This window comes from Haliotis asinina, chromosome 12 (assembly GCF_037392515.1).
Source record: "Haliotis asinina isolate JCU_RB_2024 chromosome 12, JCU_Hal_asi_v2, whole genome shotgun sequence".
NCBI lineage: Eukaryota > Metazoa > Mollusca > Gastropoda > Lepetellida > Haliotidae > Haliotis > Haliotis asinina.
The window spans coordinates 40602499-40624703 of NC_090291.1; the positions used below are offsets into that span (position 1 = coordinate 40602499).

Below are 22205 nucleotides of genomic sequence, written 5' to 3' on the forward strand. Positions count from 1 at the left end.
CTGAAATAAGCATTCAGCCAATATAAAATCATGTATCAATGCTTTTAGGTTTCAGTGAAGAACTGTTTTCAGTTATTTTTAAGCTCTGTGGATCACATGATTCATAATTGTAAAACTGACCCACAAACTAATACATGTGTACTTCATTATTCAGGTTTTTTTCGTTTTATTTTTTCTTTTATCGAAACTAGAAGTATATCCTATATATTTCACGAAATAAGCTTAAATGTATCTTAGTCACCTTGGGTGAAGGTTAAGTAATATAAATCATGAAGTTACTATGTTCCTTTAGTGGAGGTTTCACCCCTATCTAAAATGTGTCATGACATTCCTGCGGGTACTTTATCAACTATCAGCTAAAGTGTGTCATTGTGTTTACCTGTACACAGTAAACTTGACATGTCTTTAAATTTGAATATGTTGAGGTAGATGCTCGCATTTATTTCATGATTTACAGTAAGTCATAGTATAAGGTCATAGGTGGTTTTGTATATGATATACTTTACACATCATTGTGTTGTAATTTGTCACGTCTTATACCATTCGTTTTCTTTTCATGATAACTACATTAGTGATGTAACTCAACTAGGATGTTTCATTCATCTGCGCAAGTGTTAACATGGCTGAGTAACGAAAGTTAGTTAATGAGTGGTCAGGAAAGTAGTATTCAAAAAAGAAATCCCTTTTTCTCACATTCCAGGAAATGTATACTGTATGTTGTGTAACAGGCACCAAAGTGCTTAGAAATTAGGTAGGTTGTTGGAATACTGACAGTTCATTTTCTGGACGACAAAGCATTGCAGTTTACAAAATATAACAAATTTGTTTGTTTTAAATTAATTTTCTGTAGTATATCTGAATGTCTGATAACTCCCCTTGTTTTAGTGGAGTTAATTTCCTAACAACACTTTATACTGAATGTTATCCTGAATGAATACCTACATTTCTACATTTGTACTTCATTTTTCCAGGAAAGTTTGTTTTTTCAGAACTGACATATATTTTGGAATTTCCTATGTTTGTTGCATTTTCTGCCTGTAACTCTTTTACAATCCTTTCTGACATTTAATTTTTTTAATTGTGAAAGATTTAACAGTTGTGAAATGTTGTGATTAAGATTGTGAATCTGTGACATTTAAAATCTGTGAGATTGTTAGATAGTATTGCCTCAGTTATATATTGTGATATAAAAATCAGGGTTGGACATTAGGAATTGTGAATAGTTAATTATTTTAGCTCTGAATATGCACAGGTGGATCTAAAAAGTAACTCTGACCCTGTACCAGTGTGATCAAAATAGTTAGCTGTAGTTGTGATACAAGGGTAAAACCTTGGTACAGTTTATAGATCAAAATATGTTGTCATTATAATAGTATTTGTGTTTGAGAATCAAATGTAGCCTCTGCTACATTCCTTACAGCTACTTTATGTGATACTGAATTGGTTGTGATTAAGTTAATGAGTATAACTGATTCATGGTAAGTAACAGGGAAGCCCAAATTGTTACAGTAACTGTGTAGTTTGGTGAATTTATCTAAAAGCAACAATGTGATGATCCAGTGACAATAATTGCTGAATTATTACATTTCATATGTTTTACCAATTAAATTTTATCTATTTTGTTTCTATTAAGTCGGTTGTCTAAAAATATACAAAGGGAAATTTTCAAAATACTCAAGACAGTATCATGCTGTTTAAGCCAATAAGGCATGATGCAAGTTCCCTTACATACTTGACACATTTATGCTTGAAATTGATTTCTGCTCAATACCAGCCTCTATATCTGACAGCAAATGTGACAGTGTATTATGTATGGCATTCAACGATCTCGAATCAGTAAGAGAAAATACACATTTCCACATCACTACTTACAGTGTTTGCACTGTTGATGTTTCTCTTGCCCTTCTTCATTCCATGTTGCTAGATTTGACATTGAGTGGAAGCAGTTGTATAGATACTATTACATGTTTCTATGGTGACCACTTTGTCAGTAGCTGTCATTTCATACCATAATGTAAATACTCATCCTGATATTATCAACAAATAAATCAAATACATAATTGCGGAGTTAGTTTTATTTGCTCATTGGCCTTGGGAGGAGTGACCTTCTTGGAATATGGAACTAGACTTCCTGGAATACGGAACTAGACTTCCTGGAATACAGAACTAGACTTCCTGGAATACGGACCTGCATCAATCGGCAATCATGTGCATCTGAAACATCAGAAAAAAAACTTCATTAATAAAAAAATGGAGAAAGGGAAACAACTTTTCTCGTTAAGAAGCAGACGGGACTGGAATCCACACGTAATGGTGTTATGAGTGAGTGGGTGGTTTAAGGTCGTTCTGTACAGTAGTTCAGTTATATCTTGGCGTGTCAGCTCATGGGAGCGGCGGGCGGTGGGGTAACATAGTGGGTTAAAGTGTTCGCTCGTCAAGCCAATACAGTGGTCGATTCCCCATATGGGTACAATGTGTGAAACTCTTTTTCTGGTGTCGCTGCGGCGATATTGCTGGCATATTGCTAGAAGCGATGTGAAACTCACTTAGTGTATGCCAACGGATGTGACAGTCCCATATCGCTGTATTTAGTGCCATTTAATTAAGTGTAAATCGAACTTGTGATGGACCCCACACTCGCTCGCTCGCCCGCAAGGGACACATGTCTTACACATTCGCAATTGTTTACATGATGTTATGGCGCCTGCAAGTTTAAAAAACCCAGCCTGTACATGGCAACTGAAAAATACTTAACTTTTTTTTTTGTCAAAGTGGCTAAAAGAATTTACCTGTGCCAACATTCATGAATTGCAGCAAGGGATAAATCGTTTGTTGCTTGAAGTGATAATTAACATAATATCATTTCATAAACAATACGCTGACTGAGTCGGATGATGTATAGTCAACGATGTTGCTGATCTTGGCAACTCAAAAATTCAGTCTTAACAGCAAGTATACTGGGGACATATTCTGACCTTCAGCCCCCCAAACTCACCCGTTAGATAAGATAAGTTTCAAAGGTAGCTTTGTTTTTCCTTTAATGCAACACGCAAGACTACATGACACATATTATGGATTACAAATTCATTTTATTCTTAACACGACGTTTCAGAGCTTATTCTTGCTCATTCATCAGGTCAATGCTGCGTCAGTGCTATGAGTATATATAAGCGGCCAAGAGCTGGGGTTGGGTGTGTTGGACAATGACAACACCATAATGGAAGCCAATTAGACAAAGCCGACAATTATAGGACAAACAATTATAGTATACACCATGAAAGTAAATGCCGTCGCCCCGGTTCATGGTTGGCTTAATTTTCTGGATCTCGATGCTTTCCTGAAGTTTCCTCTTTTTCCACTTTTTTATGTTGGTGGGTGTGAAGAATCTTGTTTTGTTGCCAGGAAATATGGTGGTCAGGATTTTTAAAAATGTTCCGAAAGGGCAGATTCCATGTCAGATTTCTCTACAGAGTATGATTAGACAATGCCATTCTCTACAGAGTATGATTAGACAATGCCATTCTTCTACAGAGTATGATTAGACAATGCCATTCTATGTTCTCTAATCCTGTTGGTTACAGGGCGTGATGTCTCTCCTATGTACTTGTCTCTGTAGTTGCATGCTCTCTCGTACACACATCCTCTAGGGTTAGGGATGGACTCAGTGGGACCTTTCCCATATAGCATGTAGCATATTCTTTAGTGTTCAGTCTGAAGTGAAGGTGATATCTATTTTGGCTGTTGTGGTGGTCCATCGGACCTTGGTATGGGATACTGATAAGGATTGGTGATGGGGCTGGTTTAGATTTGGGATCAAGGTTTTGCCTAAAATGTGGTTTTCTCAACTAGCTTTTTAGGGTATCCGTTGAGGGCCATGAAGGTGCGTTTAAGGTGCTGTATGTCCTGGCTGAGGCTGTCTGAATTGCAGATGGCTATGGCTCGTCTGGTGAGAGCAGCAATGATGGCTTGTTTGGGGATGGTGATTTGACAGCTAATGAATGTACTGGTCCGTGTGGGTTGGTTTGCGGTAGACGGCAGTGTGGATGTTGTCTTGACTGTTGTCTAGTTGTACATCGAGTAAGGCTAATTGATGCTGGTTTTCATTCTTTTAATTCGGCAATTCAGCTTTCAGCTCTGAAACGTCGTGTTCAGAATTGAAAGAAGTTGATATCCGTAAAACGTGACATGTATTCATGTTTGTTCAGCTTCTAAATGCCTTTCAAAGTCTCCACGCGCAAGAATATTCTATATGGTCACAGTGACGGTCTGTGAGTAATGGGGACTAGACATGACAATACAGTCATCACCAGCATAAACACTGGTTTGGATACGATGACATGTGTCAACCAAGTCAACGAGTCTGATCTCCCGATCCGTTAGTCGCCTCTTCCAAAAGGCATGAGTTGCTGAAGACCCTGCATGGTGCTTTAATATGCATTACACCACAGTTACAAGGACAGCACAGTGACTAATAATAGTCCCTTACCCTGGTTTACAGTAGACGCCATTGATGTTCCCTTGGCAGAAACAGACACGCTTACATCTGTTAATCTTGTCATAGCTCTCAAACTTCTCCCCAAACTTCCAAAATCGGCCTTCAAACTCGCAGGGGTCAAACTCTGCAACATACCATGTTGTCCAAAGATCAGCCAGTTGTAGGTAAGAAGAATATCTGCTGGTGTAAACGTAAGACACATCTTGAGATTCACAAAGCAGGCGGGGGTATCTCAACGCTCCAGTCAGCAGTGTTCAAGCGATCACGGCAGCATTAAAAATCATACCACGACACACCAGTGACTGCAAGCCTGAGCAAAGGTCCCTTCCTTCTGAGTACGATGACATATGTTTTGCCGAGTCAGCAAGTTTGCCCATCAATTCCTTTCAAGCCATTTCCTAATTCATAAAATAATCTGAAACTATACTGATACATTTGCGTGGAGAGCTATTCTCTTGACAGGTCAAGACTACCCCGTGTACTTACGTTGTCCAGGCTGCATGGCCTGTTGATCTCTCTGACTCCCTGAAACAGCATTGAAATATAAATTTCGCTGAAACACTATCAAAGTTAAAACAATATTTTTTTCATAAATGTGTTGATTAAATGTCATGTTAATCGGATTTCCCAATATATTTGGCCTCATAAGTTGAGAATTTCATTTCCAATTACGGATATGTCAAGTACCGCGATACAACGAGGTCGCAGGCTACAGCTAGAATCTCATCTAGCAACGATCAAAAGAGATCTCATCTATAGACTTGAATGTTCTTTTGAGGTTTGAAATGCGTCTTCAATACATCGTAAGTTTGAATGCACTATGCTCTTGCATCCCGTGATGCCAATGCATGAGTTTGCATTGTAGTGTCGTCACTGTTTTAAGCTAAGGAATCAAACAAGATCAAAAACTCCGCCGTGATATTGCTGGCATATTACTAACAGCGGCGTAAAACCATACTCACTCACCCACTCACTCACTCACTCATACACTACTCAACACACTGCCTCCAACAAGGCTTGGGTTTGAATGTAAATCAGAGTAGGGTATATTGTGAGTCGGGAGGGTGGTCTGAGGGGCTAGACACCAGGTCCTGAGGTCAGATCCTGGTAGTCATGAGGTTAGTATGCAACCTACAGACCAACATTCACCGGTCTTAAAAACGGAGTTGCTGTGCTTCGGTGTACCATACATTCATCCTGTAAACCAGAAAGAAACTATTATCTGGAAGCATGAACAACGTACTTACACCTTAAAGTGTCAAAACCTGGTGTCTCACATGACAAATGCCTTTCGTTCAAATGTGCATCTGTTCCTTAGGAAGCCAATAGTTGCCTGATATATACATTACATAGGGTGGATGTAAAACTTTCTAGCACCTGTGGGTAGCATGGGTTGTATACTTCCCAGGGAGATGGGGATAACGGTAATGCATACATGCACGCATGCATGCATGCATGCATGCATACATACATACATGATGCCACCACGACACTGCATGCGGACCCAATGCATTCACAAGTGACGGGGAATGTTTTGTATGCAAGCCCATGAAGAAACGACAGCGTTTGATTCATTTGATAGAAAAACAATAATAGGGCCATGCCATGCTGTAATCCAATGTCCTACTGCATGCCTTCAGAAGGCTAATGGCCTTGACTTCATCCGTCTGAAATGAGCACTTTCGGGATTTTTATTCCAAAACTTTTCGCAAGGGTGATCTCTTTCGTAATGTACATCACAGGCAAACAGACCCGTGAAGGTCCCGGGTTAGAATAGGCCTTCAGCAACCCATGCTTGCCATAAAAGGCGACTCAGCTTGTCGTAAGAGGCGACTAACGGGATCGGGTGGTCAGACTCGCTGACTTGGTTGACACATGTCATCGGTTCCCAATTGCGCAGATTGATGCTCATGTTGTTGATCACTGGATTGTCTGGTCCAGACTCGATTATTTACAGACCGCCGCCATATAGCTGTAATATTGCTGAGTGTGGCGTAAAACTAAACTCACTCACTCACTCACTCACAGGCAAACATATTTTCATCAACTTCCATGAACTCGAACCAGCTATAAAAGTGCCACCACCAGCTACTCAACAAACATCGAAAACCCAGAGCCCTTTCAGTAGACGAATCCTTTGTCTCTGAATATATATCATTTGGATAGTAACAAACTAACCCATCCAAATTAAAAGACCCAACGGGAAGACAAGGACCTGGGGAAATCTACACTTGCTTAGTTTAGGGTTTAACCACTAGAAGAGAGTGAGTGAGTGACTGAGTTTGGTTTTACGCCGCTTTTAGCAATATTCCAGCGATATCACGGCGGGGGACACCAGAAAATGGGCCTCACACATTGTACCCATGTGGGGAATCGAACCCGGGTCTTCGGCGTGACGAGCGAACGCTACTAGAAGAGAGGGCTAGGCAGTAGGTGAAATAGTGTGACATAGTGTGGTTCAGGGACTGTGAGACAGGCTACCCTTCCTATTCCAGCTATATCAAATGATGACTAAAGTTCTAACCTGGAGCTGGAACAGCCATGGCAATTGTCAACAAAACAGCGGCCATGAAGGAACACATTCTAACGCTCATCGCCATCACGACTGAACAAAAATAAAATGGCATTAAAACAAATGATATTTTGAATAAAATTTCACATGAGATACATTTATACCGGAACTTGAAAATTTTACTTTCAAATACAAACAAGAATTGCTAAATAGGAAGACTTCGAAAAATACTTTGGAAATATAATTAAATTGTTTCGGTAGAATATGACCCAAATACCACAAAATCAATATTACCATAAACCAAGAATATACGAATAGAAATGATTTATCTGGTTATGCAAACTTCAAAATAAAACTGTAAATTGAATCCTATCCAGATCTGAATACATCCACAATTTCTCACCTGGCGTCCTGCGGCGTCACAACTGTGGTGGACCGGATCTCCAACTGACGATCCAGGTATGGTGTGCTGACTCCCATGTACATACATCCTCCCTTGTCTTGAGTGAAATGTTTGGTAATCTTCCTCATTCGAAATACATTGTTCAAGTTGACACAGTTTAGGGGGACATAACCTGGACAAACTCGCAGTTTCAGCCCTAGAACTGATACATGTAGATAAAAAAATAATTAGACAAAAAAAAAAAAAAAAAAAAAAAATGAAAGTGTTATTGCCCAGGCTAGCTATTCTCGAAGCATTCATAGCCTTATGAACTTCTTAAGCCCATTCTCAACACATTGGCTACGATCAAAGTTACGAATACTTAGGGCTACGAACGTTTCGATAATAAGAGCCCTGATTCTGCATTCAACTATTTTTTGTTGTTGTATAACTCAAGTTTCTGTAGTGCTCCGTCTCCATAACAAGTGTCTAGGCCTGACAACTCAGTGATTGATATTGTGAGCACCAGTCCATGCGTTTTGGGTAAGCTGACGTGCTCTCAACTCAGTCATCGAGTCTGACCACCTGCCCCACCTGGTCACACATTATGGGCGATGTGGCTGCATAGTGGTCAAGGTGTTCGCACGTCACGCCGAAGAGGCGTAAAACTAAGCTCACTCACTCATTCACCCCTCATGATCAACATAGGACAGAGGTGTAGCCTAGTGGTTAAAGCGTTCGCTCCTCACGTCGAAGACCGGGTTCGATTCCACACATGGGGTACAATGTGTCAAAGTCATTTCTGGTGTTCCCCGAAGTGAAATTGTTGGTATATTGCTACACCCAGCATCAAACTGAACGTTGGGGGTTATCTAGGACATGATTGGTCGTCATGTGCAACAAAGGGATTTTACACTACAGATCCTGGCCAGGTCGGATGTCGCTTCACTCGAATATACACTGCCCCGTCAGAGAATCAGGAGGCTGACAGAGAGTATGAGGAGAGTGGTAGCTGTCACACAGTGGGTGTACTATTTACATTTATATTTTGCTGACTTTAACAGCTTTTTTCAATTTATTCTAAACATTACAGAGTCAGTTTCATCATGCAACCATTTTAGCAAGCAGTTTTAAGCTTGTCAGAACATGTTTCACTGATAATAAAAAATCCCGTCGAGTGGCAGACGCCATTTTCTACATATAGTCGGTGGCGAGCTTATCGATCTTCAAAATACAAGATAAATGTTGTACTTTTAACATAGCGGTGAGGTAAATACATTGTAAACTTCTCCCTCGCCTACCAGCTCGGATGACACTGCTACAAAGAGGCGTACATCAGACAGTATTACCCTCGAGAGAAGCCTACACCTTGAAATGTTTTTTTCCATCTTGGTCACCACGAGACGTTGTATGTACGTATTGAAAATTCATGATTGCAAAAGTACAAGGTGGGGCTTTAGTTCTTCGTTTATATATTAATCAGTAATGTCAGGTTCTTTTCAGGTTCACGGTAGGAGACGGTTTGTACTGTAATTTTTTCACACTGTTAGCACTAGACAATTTTAACAAAATCTGTACAACTCTACAATCTACATTATCTGTACAAATGTGAAGTTCTAAAATATCCATTGACACTGATTAAAGCCAGGATGCCACTTGTCACCACTCGCCCCTTTCCGTAAAGCCAAAGAAGACTCGTCCTCTGGAGAATACTGATGACGCCCGTAATGATTGCGGTGCTGTGATAAAAATAATTGTCAGTACTTAATTCGTTGAAATTGTTCAGAAAATCGTAGAAAATATCCATCGTCATATTGATAGAACAAAGAACCTAACTAACAGAACTGTGTTGCCTCGTGTGGTGTTATTGACAAAGTAAATGCCATGCACGGCGAGAGATTTAAACACACGCAAGTGCGTTTATTTTCTAGGGCCATATCCGGTGATAGTTTGATGATTTTACGTGTGCTTCCGACATTTTCAGATACTGTAAGTAGAAATGACCATGAGTTGCAAAACAATATATTTTCATACAACTCAACACCTTTAAACTTAATCTCTGTGCTTATATTTTACTTCACTGGGCACACTTTAATTAAATGTATCTTATTAATCTTCCATTATATCTTTCCAACAATCGTATAGGTCGACTCAGTAAGTGCTGATCTGCTCCGGTTCGATTCCCCACATGGGTTCAATATGGCGAAGTAAATGTTTTTCTCTGGCGTGGTGTCGTTTGAATATTAATAGAAGCAGCGTAAAACTATACTCACTCACTCACTCGTTACTCACACACCGTGACCTGAATAACATTAATGATATAATGCATTTAGTTTCTGAAGGGGAAAAACAAAAAGTTCGCATGAAGGGGAAAAACATCTTGCACAACCAACGCCAAGACATATTGAAGGCATTTCGATGCTTTGTCAAAGAATCACAATCAGCTCATTCTCACAGCTGTTCCAGGTCGACCGTACTTTGACGTGCTCTTTGTACTCGAAAATTCTTGGTGCTGACATCGGGTGTGACACTTTCAATGTCTTTCGACAACGTCAACCACATCATCTTCTGCGGCTGCCCCATCAGGACATCTCCCAGTTATATCTGTATTTTTATTGGGTAAGGGCTTTAACGGTCTGCAGAGTCGATATAATATTCATTATGAATTCTTTTAGCTGTTTTCTCACCATGACAAATATTCCACATGATATGTTCTCAGCCTTGTTATTATATATTTCATAGAATGTGAATGCCTAAGTCAATATCAGAGGTCCATGTTTCACATAAACCAATAATATCAAATTTGTAATTATAACTAACAAAATCGTTGTCACTTAACTTGCTGTACGTACCTGCAATATTCCAAAATATAAAGTCAACAACGTCACTTGTTACCCGCAGAGTGCCAGCATTAATGTCAGTGTCGGTATCTCTCTACTGAGGCGTAAAATCACCAAGTCCCTGCCTACCAAGCTGGTGTGTCTCGTAATGGGGGCAACACCTAGACGTGAGCACACGCTCTCTACGATCTCCAGATGGTGATCTTCTTGACTCTGGGGTCCAGGGTAGCTATTCTTGAAACGTTCGTAGACCTAAGAACTTCTTAAGCCTATTTTTAACACACTGGCTACGATCAAAGATAAGAATTCTTACCGCTACGAACGTTTCGAGAATAAAGGTCCTGGTTCTACCGTCCATGTTCGAATCTCCTCAGTTTCTTTCGGCTGTCTTATTACCTTTGTAGTAGCGTCATATACCTGCGTTTTCTGTTCTAAGCCTCTGTACAGTTTTTCGTTGGTGCTGTGTTAAGTCATTGGCTTTGCCAATTGCTTTCTCCTAAAGGACTTCCCGGAGCTTGACAGATTGCCACTTGTCCTATAAGTGGCATGTGCACATCCTGATTATGTCACTGTTCTTGATCTTCTAATCTCACCTCTAAGTCCTCGAAACAGGTTTCCATAACAGACGTATTGTCCACTAGATATCTTATATCAAGGTTGATTTCTTCTTGTCCCTCTTTAGTGGCCTTGATGTCTGCTCGTAATTCACTTAACTCTTCTTGTATTGAATTTATGTCCACTTTAACAGTATGCGCATCGCTGATAATCTTTTCCCTGATTCCCTTATTTCTATAATAATAGACCCGTGAAGGTCCCGGGGTAGAATAGGCCTTCAGCAACCCATGCTTGCCATAAAAGGTGACTAGGCTTGTCGTAAGAGGCGACTAACGGGATCGGGTGGTCAGACTAGCAGACTTGGTTGACAGATGTCATCGGTTCCCAGTTGCGCTAATCGATGCTCATGTTGTTGATCACCGGATTGTCTGGTTCAGACTCGATTATTTTCAGACCGTCGCCATATAGCTGGAATATTGCTAAGTGTGACGTAAAACTAAACTCACCCACTCTATAATGATAGATTTCCTCATCTCTTCCAGTTCCCTAGTTCAAGGCCCAAGGATAAGCTCAACGTCAGCATCTTAATGAATCATCATAGAAGGTACCAGGGCGACTATATACAGATGATGCAGTGGTAGATTATCCCTGATGGTACGTAGGTGGTCAGAGATATACACCATTCATAATTACCCGGTTTTCGTACTGTCAACAAACACCGTGTTGGTGAAACATTCTCACAGATCTCACCTGAGGTACACAGGGTGGTGGTGGAATCATGTCTGGGGCCTTATGTTCTATCCAAGCTGCTGTATGGGTGCCTAGAAGGTTAGAGTTGATATCAGAATCCCACACAACACAAGTCGGTGTGCGTGAGCCATATCTGGCGTCCTGCCAGACTGAGGAGTGTAGTGTCGAAGATTTTCTACCTGTCTACAACCTCTCGGATTAAGACTGTCCCTATTCTTGGCCTCCAGACTTTGACGGGGATCCCCATTGTTCTGGTATAATAGATTTGTGCTTGTATGATAGACTCCAAACATTTGATACGCTTAAAAACGTATGCTTGTGTGCAATTTAAAAATTCCTCCATGTGAAAGCTACAACTTCAAACATAATAGTTTATGACGAATGTGGAAGATATTCATTATACGTTGATTAAAAAATGAAAGTTGGAAAATATTGGTCAAAAATCTTAAATAAGCCATTATAAAAAAATGCTACAATATGATGATTCTGTACCACAGAAATAGAAAACGCAACTGGGTTAAAGATGTTTTATCATTTACTGTTTTCATCTGGTTTCGGTAATATATGGATAGAACAGTGCATAGACACGAATCCAAATTTCCTCATATCCATTAAACAAAGGCTACAAGATATACACATGTATCCCTGGAATTGCCTGTGTCAAACAATTTTCGTTTTTACATAATGTTTAAGCGATCTATATACAATGAAACCTATTCATCATCTCTGAATGTTCGGAAATACAGAATCACGCTTGTAAAAATTCGTTGCTCCTCCCATGATTAATAGAAACGGGAAGATATTTTGGAATTTAAAAAGATGACAGGATATGTAAAATGCGTGATTCGAATCTAATTAAAGATGAATATCTTTTCTTTTTGTCTGTACAGCCTAACACACTTTGAGAAATATGTATATTGAGAAACACTACTGTATCCATCCTGATATAGACTTACAAACTTATAAACTTATATCACTATAAACCTATTCTAGCAAGGAACATCTGGAAAAGCGGTCAATGTTTTTGTACCGAGCCCTAATACATAGAAGAAATGTACTCTCTATTGCCTAATAATAACAGTTAGACAACAATAGAGTCTGTGTCAAAACGTTTCCTATACAGAAATGTCCATCAAAAAATGTATGTCCATCAAAAAATGTCCTCATTCTTCATCTCCACAACTTCTGGAATGCGAATCAAAGAAACTTGCAGCAGTTGTACTGCTAGGAGTCAGACTGCTGAAACTTCCATTGGCAAATCTACAATATGAGTGTGGGTGCGAGAGTGAGCATGGCTTTATGCTGCTTGTTAGAAATATATTCCAGCCATATCACATATTTGTGCATATATGGGGATTTGAACCTGGATCTTGCTGTGTAGTTGATGTAGACAAGAAGTCATTCGCCCGCTTGTTGTTTAATGCTCCCCTAAGCAATGTTTCATTTACATGGAAGCTGTCTGTCTGGACCAGACAATTCAGTGTCAGACACATGAAAATCGATCTCTGCAATTGGAACATGACATGTTTCAAAGAAGCCTCACCTGCCATGACCCATTACTTGCCCCTTACGACAAGCAGAAGACCAAATTTTACTCAGATCCTCACAGGTCATTTGTGTGTGACCAAACGATGTTAGCTTTTCAATAAGGGAGAGGAATGAATGAACTGGGTTGCCTGACTTGGTGAGCATATGCCATAGATTTGACTGAACAATGGTATGTCTTTCTCAACATTCCATTCCACTGTGACATACCAGGAATTTGAACAATAAACGACAAACACATGTATACATGTAGATACTTTTCATCAATATAACAGTCCAGAATTAAATAGAAACAACATATTTACAGATTCATGATCAACACAGTAACATGATTCAATTAACCAGGAACCAGTCTTGCTATCCCACAGTCACACATCAGCCATAATAAGTTATACACTGCTGTGAAGTAACAGTAACTCTCAGCCATCTTTTTACCCAATAGCATCCACTTAGTGTATTTCATTATCCATGTTATACACTACGCACCAGTGAAGTAGTGATGGAGCATATCACTGTTACTTACACACCATATATACTTTATACATCTTAATTGCATGTATGTGTAAATTTACAATTGAGTGAAAGTTTGTAATTTTCAGGACGGACACCTCTCTTGCAAGTCACTGACAAATGTCATTTTTCATTATAACATCTTGGAAATCAATCACATGCATTTTGTGTAATTTGAGATACGTGAACAAACTCAGCCAGTCAACACCCAACCACCTCTGGACAAATGCACAGGAGAGACGGAACAAAACCTAGATGAATTAACATCACCGATTGCTGAGTGCAGCGTAAAACTCAACTCACTCACTAACATCACTGATGTGAGTCAATGAATCAAATTAAGAAACATGAAAACAAAAAATATTTAAACAGGAAACATTAACACTGTGAAACAAATGTCAATCTAGTGACTGATATTATGAGTAACCATCACCATATATGGGACCGATTTTAAGACGTAAACATTGCAAAACCTGAAAAGGATAAACTTTATAGATGAACAAGTCTTTATTCAGGAGATGTGGCATTGTGATACACATTCCTGTATCGTTGTCAAACAAGTATACAAGATTGTGCATTGAAATGTTGCATCTCCAGCAAAAAAAAGAAACTTTTTATCCATAAAGTTTGTCGTATCTGACTCAGCAGTATTAAATATACCACATATCACTGACTGCAGGAATGAGTATGCTCATAGTGTCAATGTCTGGCCCAGTTTGCCCCTACGAGTCATCTCGTAGCGACATCAGTGGTATTTTAAAACAAGTTTTGCATGTTTGCCAACATGCACAAGAAGCAATCGTCTCCTGGCAGTAAGAAAGAAGTTATTGCAAAACCTGTTAGAAACTGCAATTTTGCTGAATATACACTCGATTATTTCATCAAAAGTGTTTGCAACCACATATATCTAACTAAGTCACATTTGTATTTGTATCGTGCCAATATCCACCAAAGGTACTTTGTTTTTCCACTGTACTATGTCCCCGTTGATCATACAACATCATAACTTTGTATAACCAGTAACTTTGCATGAAAAAATTGCCTATTTCACTGCAAACTTGTCAAAATGGTATTTCCAGTATAACAAGTTCACTGAATGGCTTAGTGTTGGAAAAGAAAACAACATTTAAACATCTGATTGTGACACACCTCCTCTCTTGACAACTGGGGGTATTATGAGAAAACAAGTGTCCAACATACTCAAGGAAATATCGTACATCTCAAACTTTATTTCAGAAGAAGTGACTGGTTTTCGGCTGCTTAGATCAATGCTCCAGCAATATCACATAAAGGGACACCACAACTGGCCTTTATACATTGTACCTATTTGGGGAACCAACTTGGCTACCCCACTTACCCCTGGACAAGACATCCTACACACAGAAATATAACCATGCTGTGCGTTGGCCATGATCTTATACTCAGTGTTCCATGAGGCCAGCCTCTGTCATTGATATGTGATGATTTGTCACAACCTGCACAGATCATTCAAGACATTGTAAATGATTTGTTTCATTTTTGACATCCATTCATTTTTACTTTTAATGTGAAACAGAAACACCTGTATGAAATATAAGTATTGCATTACATTCATATGAGGGACAGTGGGGTAGCCTAGTGGTAGAAGCGTTCGCTCGTCATGCCTAAGACCCGGGTTAGACCCCCACATGGGTACAATGTATGAAGCCCATTTCTGGTGTCCCCTGCTGTGATATTACTTAAATATTGCTAAAAGAGGTGTAAAACTAAACTCCCTCATTCACTCACATGTTTATAATAATACCATCAAATCACACATAACAATCCATACATGTACTGCATATTGTTCAAGTGTATGGCTGTACCGGTATGAAAGTCCCTTAATCAAAATTTGTCCTCTATAAATGCCCTCTATGTTTAATGTATAATGCAACCATATGATGGCAACCCATTAATAATTTAATCTGGAGCAGGCAATCCAGTGATCAATATTGTGACGAGAATAATCAAGTCTCTGAGTCTCACCACTAAGTTTGACTGCTGTGGAGCAATTCTAACCCGTAATCACCACTGAGTTTGCCCTTCAATGATGATGATGATGATGATGATGATGATGATGATGATGATGATGATGTGATGCTCATACTCTTCTACAAAACCTGAGATAACTGTCCTCCCTGATGAAACAATGTTGAACACAAGATGCTATGACTTTTCACTCGACACAATAATCTTCATCCAGTCCTCAGAAACAATTGCACAATACTTGTTGGATTTTATTCATGAAGCACCATATGAAAGTAGTTGCTACAAGGAGACCAATTTACAGGTGGACAATTGACAGCACTATTTGTCTGCCTCAGACACTGTCATCATTTGTCCAGCCATGTCGAATTGTTTTCCACAGTAGTCTTGATCTCCAGGTGAGGATTGAACTTCTTATTGAGTGATTGTTCCAATACTTCAAACCTGAGACCTTTATCTTCCCAGAAAAGGCAATAGTTCTGTCACCATAAAAAAGATTAAAGTCAACTCCCTTGGTAAAGGTCTTTAGTAAAAACATGTCAGATTTGATTATGTCTTGTTTTTCCTGTAACTTGACAACGGCCCAACCTTTCACCATCATAAAAAGACTTCTGTAATTGTCTTCACTGGTTAAACTTTGGTGAATTAAACATCTCAAGTCTTATCATGTCCAATTCTTCCTGAAGCTGAGCAATAGTTCTGTCTCTCTCCTCCCTCTCCCTCACCACAATCTTCAGCAGACGGTCTCTCTCTTCCAAGTCATGACGGAGCGTGTCAAGGTCACCCTTCTGTTCTGATACCTTCTTTTGAAGGTTGTGGATCATCTGTAATGATCAGTGATGAAGTTGTAAATACAGGAGATGACAAAATGCTTGAGGTTTGAGTGAGTGAGTGAGTGAGTGAGTGAGTGAGTGAGTGAGTGAGTGAGTGACTGGCTGAGTGAATGGTGGGTGAGAACATACTGAGGACACTGTTTAAAGTGTGGTCGAGTGAGTGGGTGGGTGGTTGAGCGATTGAGTGGGCAGGTTCTATGGACAGGACTGAAAAATGGATGGATGAATGAATGCTCAACATTATTCAGTTGAAGTGATGAGTAAAAATATAACCACCCGGTTCGAACAATGAAAACTTTGATTCATTAGTGACAGTTATTTGGGTTCATTTTGCATTTTGAAATAACACTGTCTACCAATCCATGCACATTAGTCTTGTGATTCCAAAAATAATCAATTGTGGGATGCCATAAATCAAAGTGTAATGGGTAAATTGCTGTAAAATCAGAGTGAAAAGTATACCTACCTGATAGTATTCAGTATTACTTTATCAATGCATAGTACAGAGATGCTAACCTACTTCCACCAGGTGCAACCTAGGAGCTGTCATAGCCAAGATGTGTCTCTGACCAGCAATGTTTCCGTGCCATAGCTATTCAAAATGTCTAAGAAAATGAGCTGACTTATTTATGCTTATAATGCTAGATTTATTGTTGATTTATTTCTCAACAACTGAGATGCACCTAATAAGGTTGCACTTTGTAATACTGGGTTGCACCAGTGCAAATATGCAAATATTATGAGGGACGTACCTGATCTTTTGTCAGGAAGAGGTCACTTGTAAGGAGGTCTTTGGCCGATGGACGCTCCAGGGGTTCAGTGTGAGTCATCTTCAACACTGCCTTTGCCTGGAACATAACATCAATCTGTATCTTACCTTCATGTAAAATAATCTCATTTCATTCGTCACCCAGCAGGGCGACAACTGGACAAAAATATTACATGCTGTCACAGTAACTTCTCCACTGAGAAGCTGTGTCGCTAACAATTGTATGACATCATAATATGACACATGCAGTGCATGGAGTTTGAAAACCATTCAATCAGCTGTTTATCAGTTCACTATGTATTCATTTACTTATGAACTTTCACTGCTTTCCTTAAACAACTGTATTCATTGAATTGTTATAACATTCAGCTTAAACACTAATAACTACTTTTACAGCAGTTTTAAGTTTGTGAGAATATGTTCCACTGATTTAAAATATCCAGTCGAAAGGCAGATGCCATTTTGTTTACATTTCATACAGTCAGCCATCCAGCTTATCAATCTTCAAATTACCAACTCAGGTGACACTGCTATAAAAAGGCGTACATCAAACTATGTTGCCCATACAACTTTTAATGTATATTTTCTGCCACTTAATTCCCAATTATAATCCTTAATACTTCTGCATGGTGTGTTGTTTCCTAAATCATTTCAATAAAATCTGCGATAAACAAAATCAGCAGTGCAAGAGAAAGAACCTGAAAATGTTTAGCACGAAGTTGTACAGGGTCAGGATGGAAAAAGAAATGTGACTGTCAAATTAGAGGTAAAGTGAAACTTGTAGATCTCCATTCTTTCTCTCTGTGATTTGTTCTAGTTGAGTAGACATGATCATATAATGGTGAAACTAATGTAAACAAAATACATAAGGCCTAACAAAAAACATGTAATTAAATTAGGTTTTGTTGTTGAACACCACCATCAACAAAAATGACAGCTATATGATCGCGGCCAGTAAATAATCCAATCTGGGCCAGAAAATCCAGTGATGAACAACATGAACACAGATCTATGCAACTGGGATAAGATGATACATGTTAACAAAGTCAGCGAGTCTGACCACCCTATCCCATTAGTTATCTGGTACAACAAGCATGGGATCTTCACTGATTCCATACAATTTGGAACTGAAAAGTTTGGCATATATATTGAGGCAAATTTGTTCTGTTTTCATACAAATGTCAGTAAATTATTTAAGCTGTCAACTTGGGTCAACTGTAATAGCAAAGATATGGTTGAAGCTGCTAGTGAAACACTATTGTGTCGAACTTTGAAGTGTTACATTTATTGTTAGAGTCGTGAGTGAGTGAGTTTAGTTCTACGCCGCACTCAGCAATATTCCAGCTATATGGCAGCGGTCTGTAAACAATCGAGTCTGCACCAGTCAATCCAGTGATCACCGATCTGCACAAATGGGAACCAGTCACATGTGCCAACCAAGTCAGTGGGCGTGACCACCTGATCCCATTAGTCACCTCTTACGACAAGCATAGTCGCCTTTTATGGCAAGCATGGGTTGCTGAAGGCCTATTCTACCCCGGACCTTCATGGGTCTTAAAAGTCATGAAATCAGAGCATTAGTTCTTTATTCATCATTTTGTGGTTGTAATGATCCCTGAATAACTAAAAGTATTTAAATAGATTCCTTCAGCTTCACCATAAAGGTGTTTGACTGTATTTTTGTAAGACATTACAAACAGCCATACCTGCCCTGACCAGTGTTGGGAGAATCCTTCTGGTATTTCTCCCTTCTTGAGACTTGTAATAGCTTCATGTCTCTCCATCTCTGTCACAAAGCGATTGTACTGCTCAAACAAAATGACACCCAGGCTGAAGATGTCACACTGGTAATTGAAAAGAAAAGGTAAAATTATTGAAACATATGTCATATGTAGGATTTCACTCTCTCAGTAAAGAACATTTTAGTACGTTTTGGGGTTTACATACTATTTGGGATTCAAACCCTTACCCTCAGAGTCAGGCACCTAATTGCCAGCAGCCAGCGAAATACCCACTCAGTCAGTGACTTCATAAGGATAAACATTACAAAACTGGTAGTCCAGATCATGTACCCTGTGTAGAAGATCCCCTGGAAAGCAGACTATGAACTCATATAATGCCACACAGAAAGCAGTCACCACAAAATACAGCTTCTGAGATTACACTTTCTCAGTTAAGTACTGATTCAAGTAGCTTCCTCAGCTTGAGTTCCATCAAGGATTAGGTGATTTGGTGCCCGACTCTCTGATTCTCATTTGAATCTCTCTGATCACTCTGTATTTATCTGCGAGATACCGAAAAATAAACGCTTCATTCTGAGAACTTAGAAAGCCAAGGGAGGTGTCTTCAGATCTGTACACACAAACTGATCTCTGTATCTTATTAGTCTCATTCTGCTTAATGTTCACCTTGTTGTCGTACATGCATCCCTTAAGCTGTTCCGGGGCAGCGTATGTCAGAGTCCCCACTTCCGCTGTGTGACGGTCGAACTTGAACACTTCTGTAACACATTCCACACAGTGACAGGGTTTAGCACATGGGTCAATCAACACACCACAATATGAAACCACATTCGCATTTACTCACTCACTCAAAATAGACAGTGAGAGAGTTAATGCTATGTTCAAGCTATTTGTCAAAACATATAACATAAATGAAACAATATCTGTTTTTTTTCTAGGCACTGTAATTCACCTGCATCGCTATACATTCAGTCTTAGTAATTTGAATTACAGGTTACAGGCCCCCCTAAGTAATTGAAGTAATTACCGCAAATTTGAAGGAATTGCATCTCAAATGTAAACAAAAGCAGTCCACTCGCGAAAAAATTGCAGCGATATCGGTTGTTTAGTGGTAACAACATAAACACAATGCCCCTATCGGACGCAATGTCGGTAATACTAGAAACACATTCGGCCATCTTTGGAGATATGATGGCTGTCTGTGTAGAATTGACCAGCAAGATGTCTAAGATCCCAGAATCAGTACTTACTAGCAGCCCCTAAAGTCAGACTTGTCTCCTATGGTCGGAGGACTCTTGCCTACACTGCAGCACTGCTTTGGATTTCAATGCTAGCATACGTCAATGTGCCAAACCACTTTCAAGTCCCTTCTAAAAAACCACTACCTCTTCACAGTTTTCTCTTAGATCAGTCTAAGTAAACTTTGTCTCAGTGTATTTCGTTACACTCCACCACTGAGTCTAACAAAACCTAGTAGAAGGTCATGTCAGGTAACCTTTGAACTACTTATAACCGTCCAATCAAACGCGAGATGGTTAAATAGATTTAACTAATCAAACAACGGCTACTATTTAGGGATTGGAGGGACTTTCAAAATATTCAGGTTACCGACACAGATCTCACCACAAACAAAAATCTGTATATAACATAGTTATTTGACCAGCTATATATATGCTATAGGGGTTCTGTTGACATGGTTAGCATTAGCCAATATTTCCGCAAAATGACATCCCTGAATATTGCCAAAAACACTATTTTCAGGGACTGTTTACTCACCGTTGTCATGGTTGTAACATGCGCCGTGTGAATCACCCAGAAGGGATCGTACACTAAATAGCATTCAGAATCGTTAGGTATGAATCTTTTCGAGATAAAAAGTTCAAAAGGTATGTGTGAATGTCCACTTTCGCGATTTGGTAATCTGTGTTCTGATTGGTCAATCTCAAAGGTTACCTGAAGCGACCTCCCATAAGGTTTTGTTAGACACAGTAGTGGAGTGTCACGAAATGTACTGAGGATAAGTTTACTTTGACTGTCTCTTAGATCTTTTCTTCCTTTTTAACTCCAACTATTTGTAATCTTCTGTATACATTGTACATAGATTAACCCTTTTCAGAGTGCCTTGAGCGAGCACTAAATGCATGGATACAGGTGCAGTTGACCGACAGCCCTGATATGCAAGCTTTTGTATTTTTGTACCTTTATATCCAGATGGAGATAACACAGTATCTCCGTCGTTGCTCATGATGTCCTCTGTAGCGAGACCAAAGTCTCCAATCTTTACATGGAGGGATGACCCCTGGAGGAAAATATTCCTTGGCTGAAATCACAAATGGAAAAGAGTCCATAAAGTTTACATCTTTCCCTCACAACCAGGCACTGACTGAAATCCTATCTTAAAGTTATTTCTGAAAAATTTTCTGCACTATCAAATTTTAAGTCACGCTGAAATAGTAAAGGACTGAGGACTGGAGGATGTATGATATTTGATGGTTGTTTTACACAGCAGTATTCAAGCCATATGAAGACAAATAACTACGTCTTTACCAAGGACAAAGAGCTGAAACTGCTTTCTAAAATCTTAAATCCTACATATCGATACGTGACCATGAAAGACAGGCGAGTAACAAGAATATCACAGATTTATATTTAAAACTTTAAATTTATGTTTAATTAACCATAAAATAGTATTTTCTAAGCAACACAGTATAAGAATGGGTTGCAGACTGCCCAAATCTGAAGGTTCTAGGAACCATGGGGAGTTACAGCATGTATAATGCTTGCACGGACACTAACTGGATCGACACCAGTGGATGAAATAACGCCTGTCTGACCGCCAAGACAGGACGATTTCTGATAGATGGTCTAAATTTACAGCTAGCCAGTCCAATGGTCTGGTCAAAATGTTAGAAAACATTGTTCCAGTAATATTCTTTGGTTTGTCTGGTCTGGTTAAATTCATTTTCATTCAGCCCTGATATCTGGCCGAGTTTTTGGCTTGTATCATACACTGTTTTATTGTTTACAAAATCCACTCAGATTTTCAGTCATAAATTATAATTACATATATTCTATGATAAAAAATGTGGTAAGATTATATATGCTTTGAATGTCCTTGGACTTTTGTATCCTGGGGAGAAAAATGATTTTACAGTACTCTGGAAGTCGTGGAAGTCGCGGTGGCTGAGCGGGCTAGGCGGCTGACTTTGTGTGCTGGCGATTAGGTGCCTGACTCTGAGGGTGCGGGTTCGAATCCCGCATGGGACTC

The 22205-nt window shown here is 39.4% G+C and overlaps 1 protein-coding gene across 2 annotated transcripts in view; it reads right to left on the bottom strand.

Annotated features, from left to right (window-relative positions):
• Positions 1-13323: 13323 nt before the first annotated feature.
• The window catches only part of LOC137257351 (eukaryotic translation initiation factor 2-alpha kinase 1-like), a 30052-nt gene continuing 21170 nt past the window's right edge, over positions 13324-22205 (bottom strand). The window contains exons 13-17 of one of the 2 annotated variants that reach the window (XM_067794671.1): positions 21137-21257; positions 19604-19695; positions 18902-19039; positions 17179-17274; positions 13324-16417 (exon numbers count right to left, since the gene is read on the bottom strand). In XM_067794671.1, the coding sequence (XP_067650772.1) occupies positions 16217-16417; positions 17179-17274; positions 18902-19039; positions 19604-19695; positions 21137-21257 (648 nt within the window). In that variant the 3' untranslated portion in view covers positions 13324-16216. The remainder of the gene's footprint in view (positions 16418-17178; positions 17275-18901; positions 19040-19603; positions 19696-21136; positions 21258-22205) is intronic. The other variant, XM_067794672.1, reaches the window with a different exon arrangement.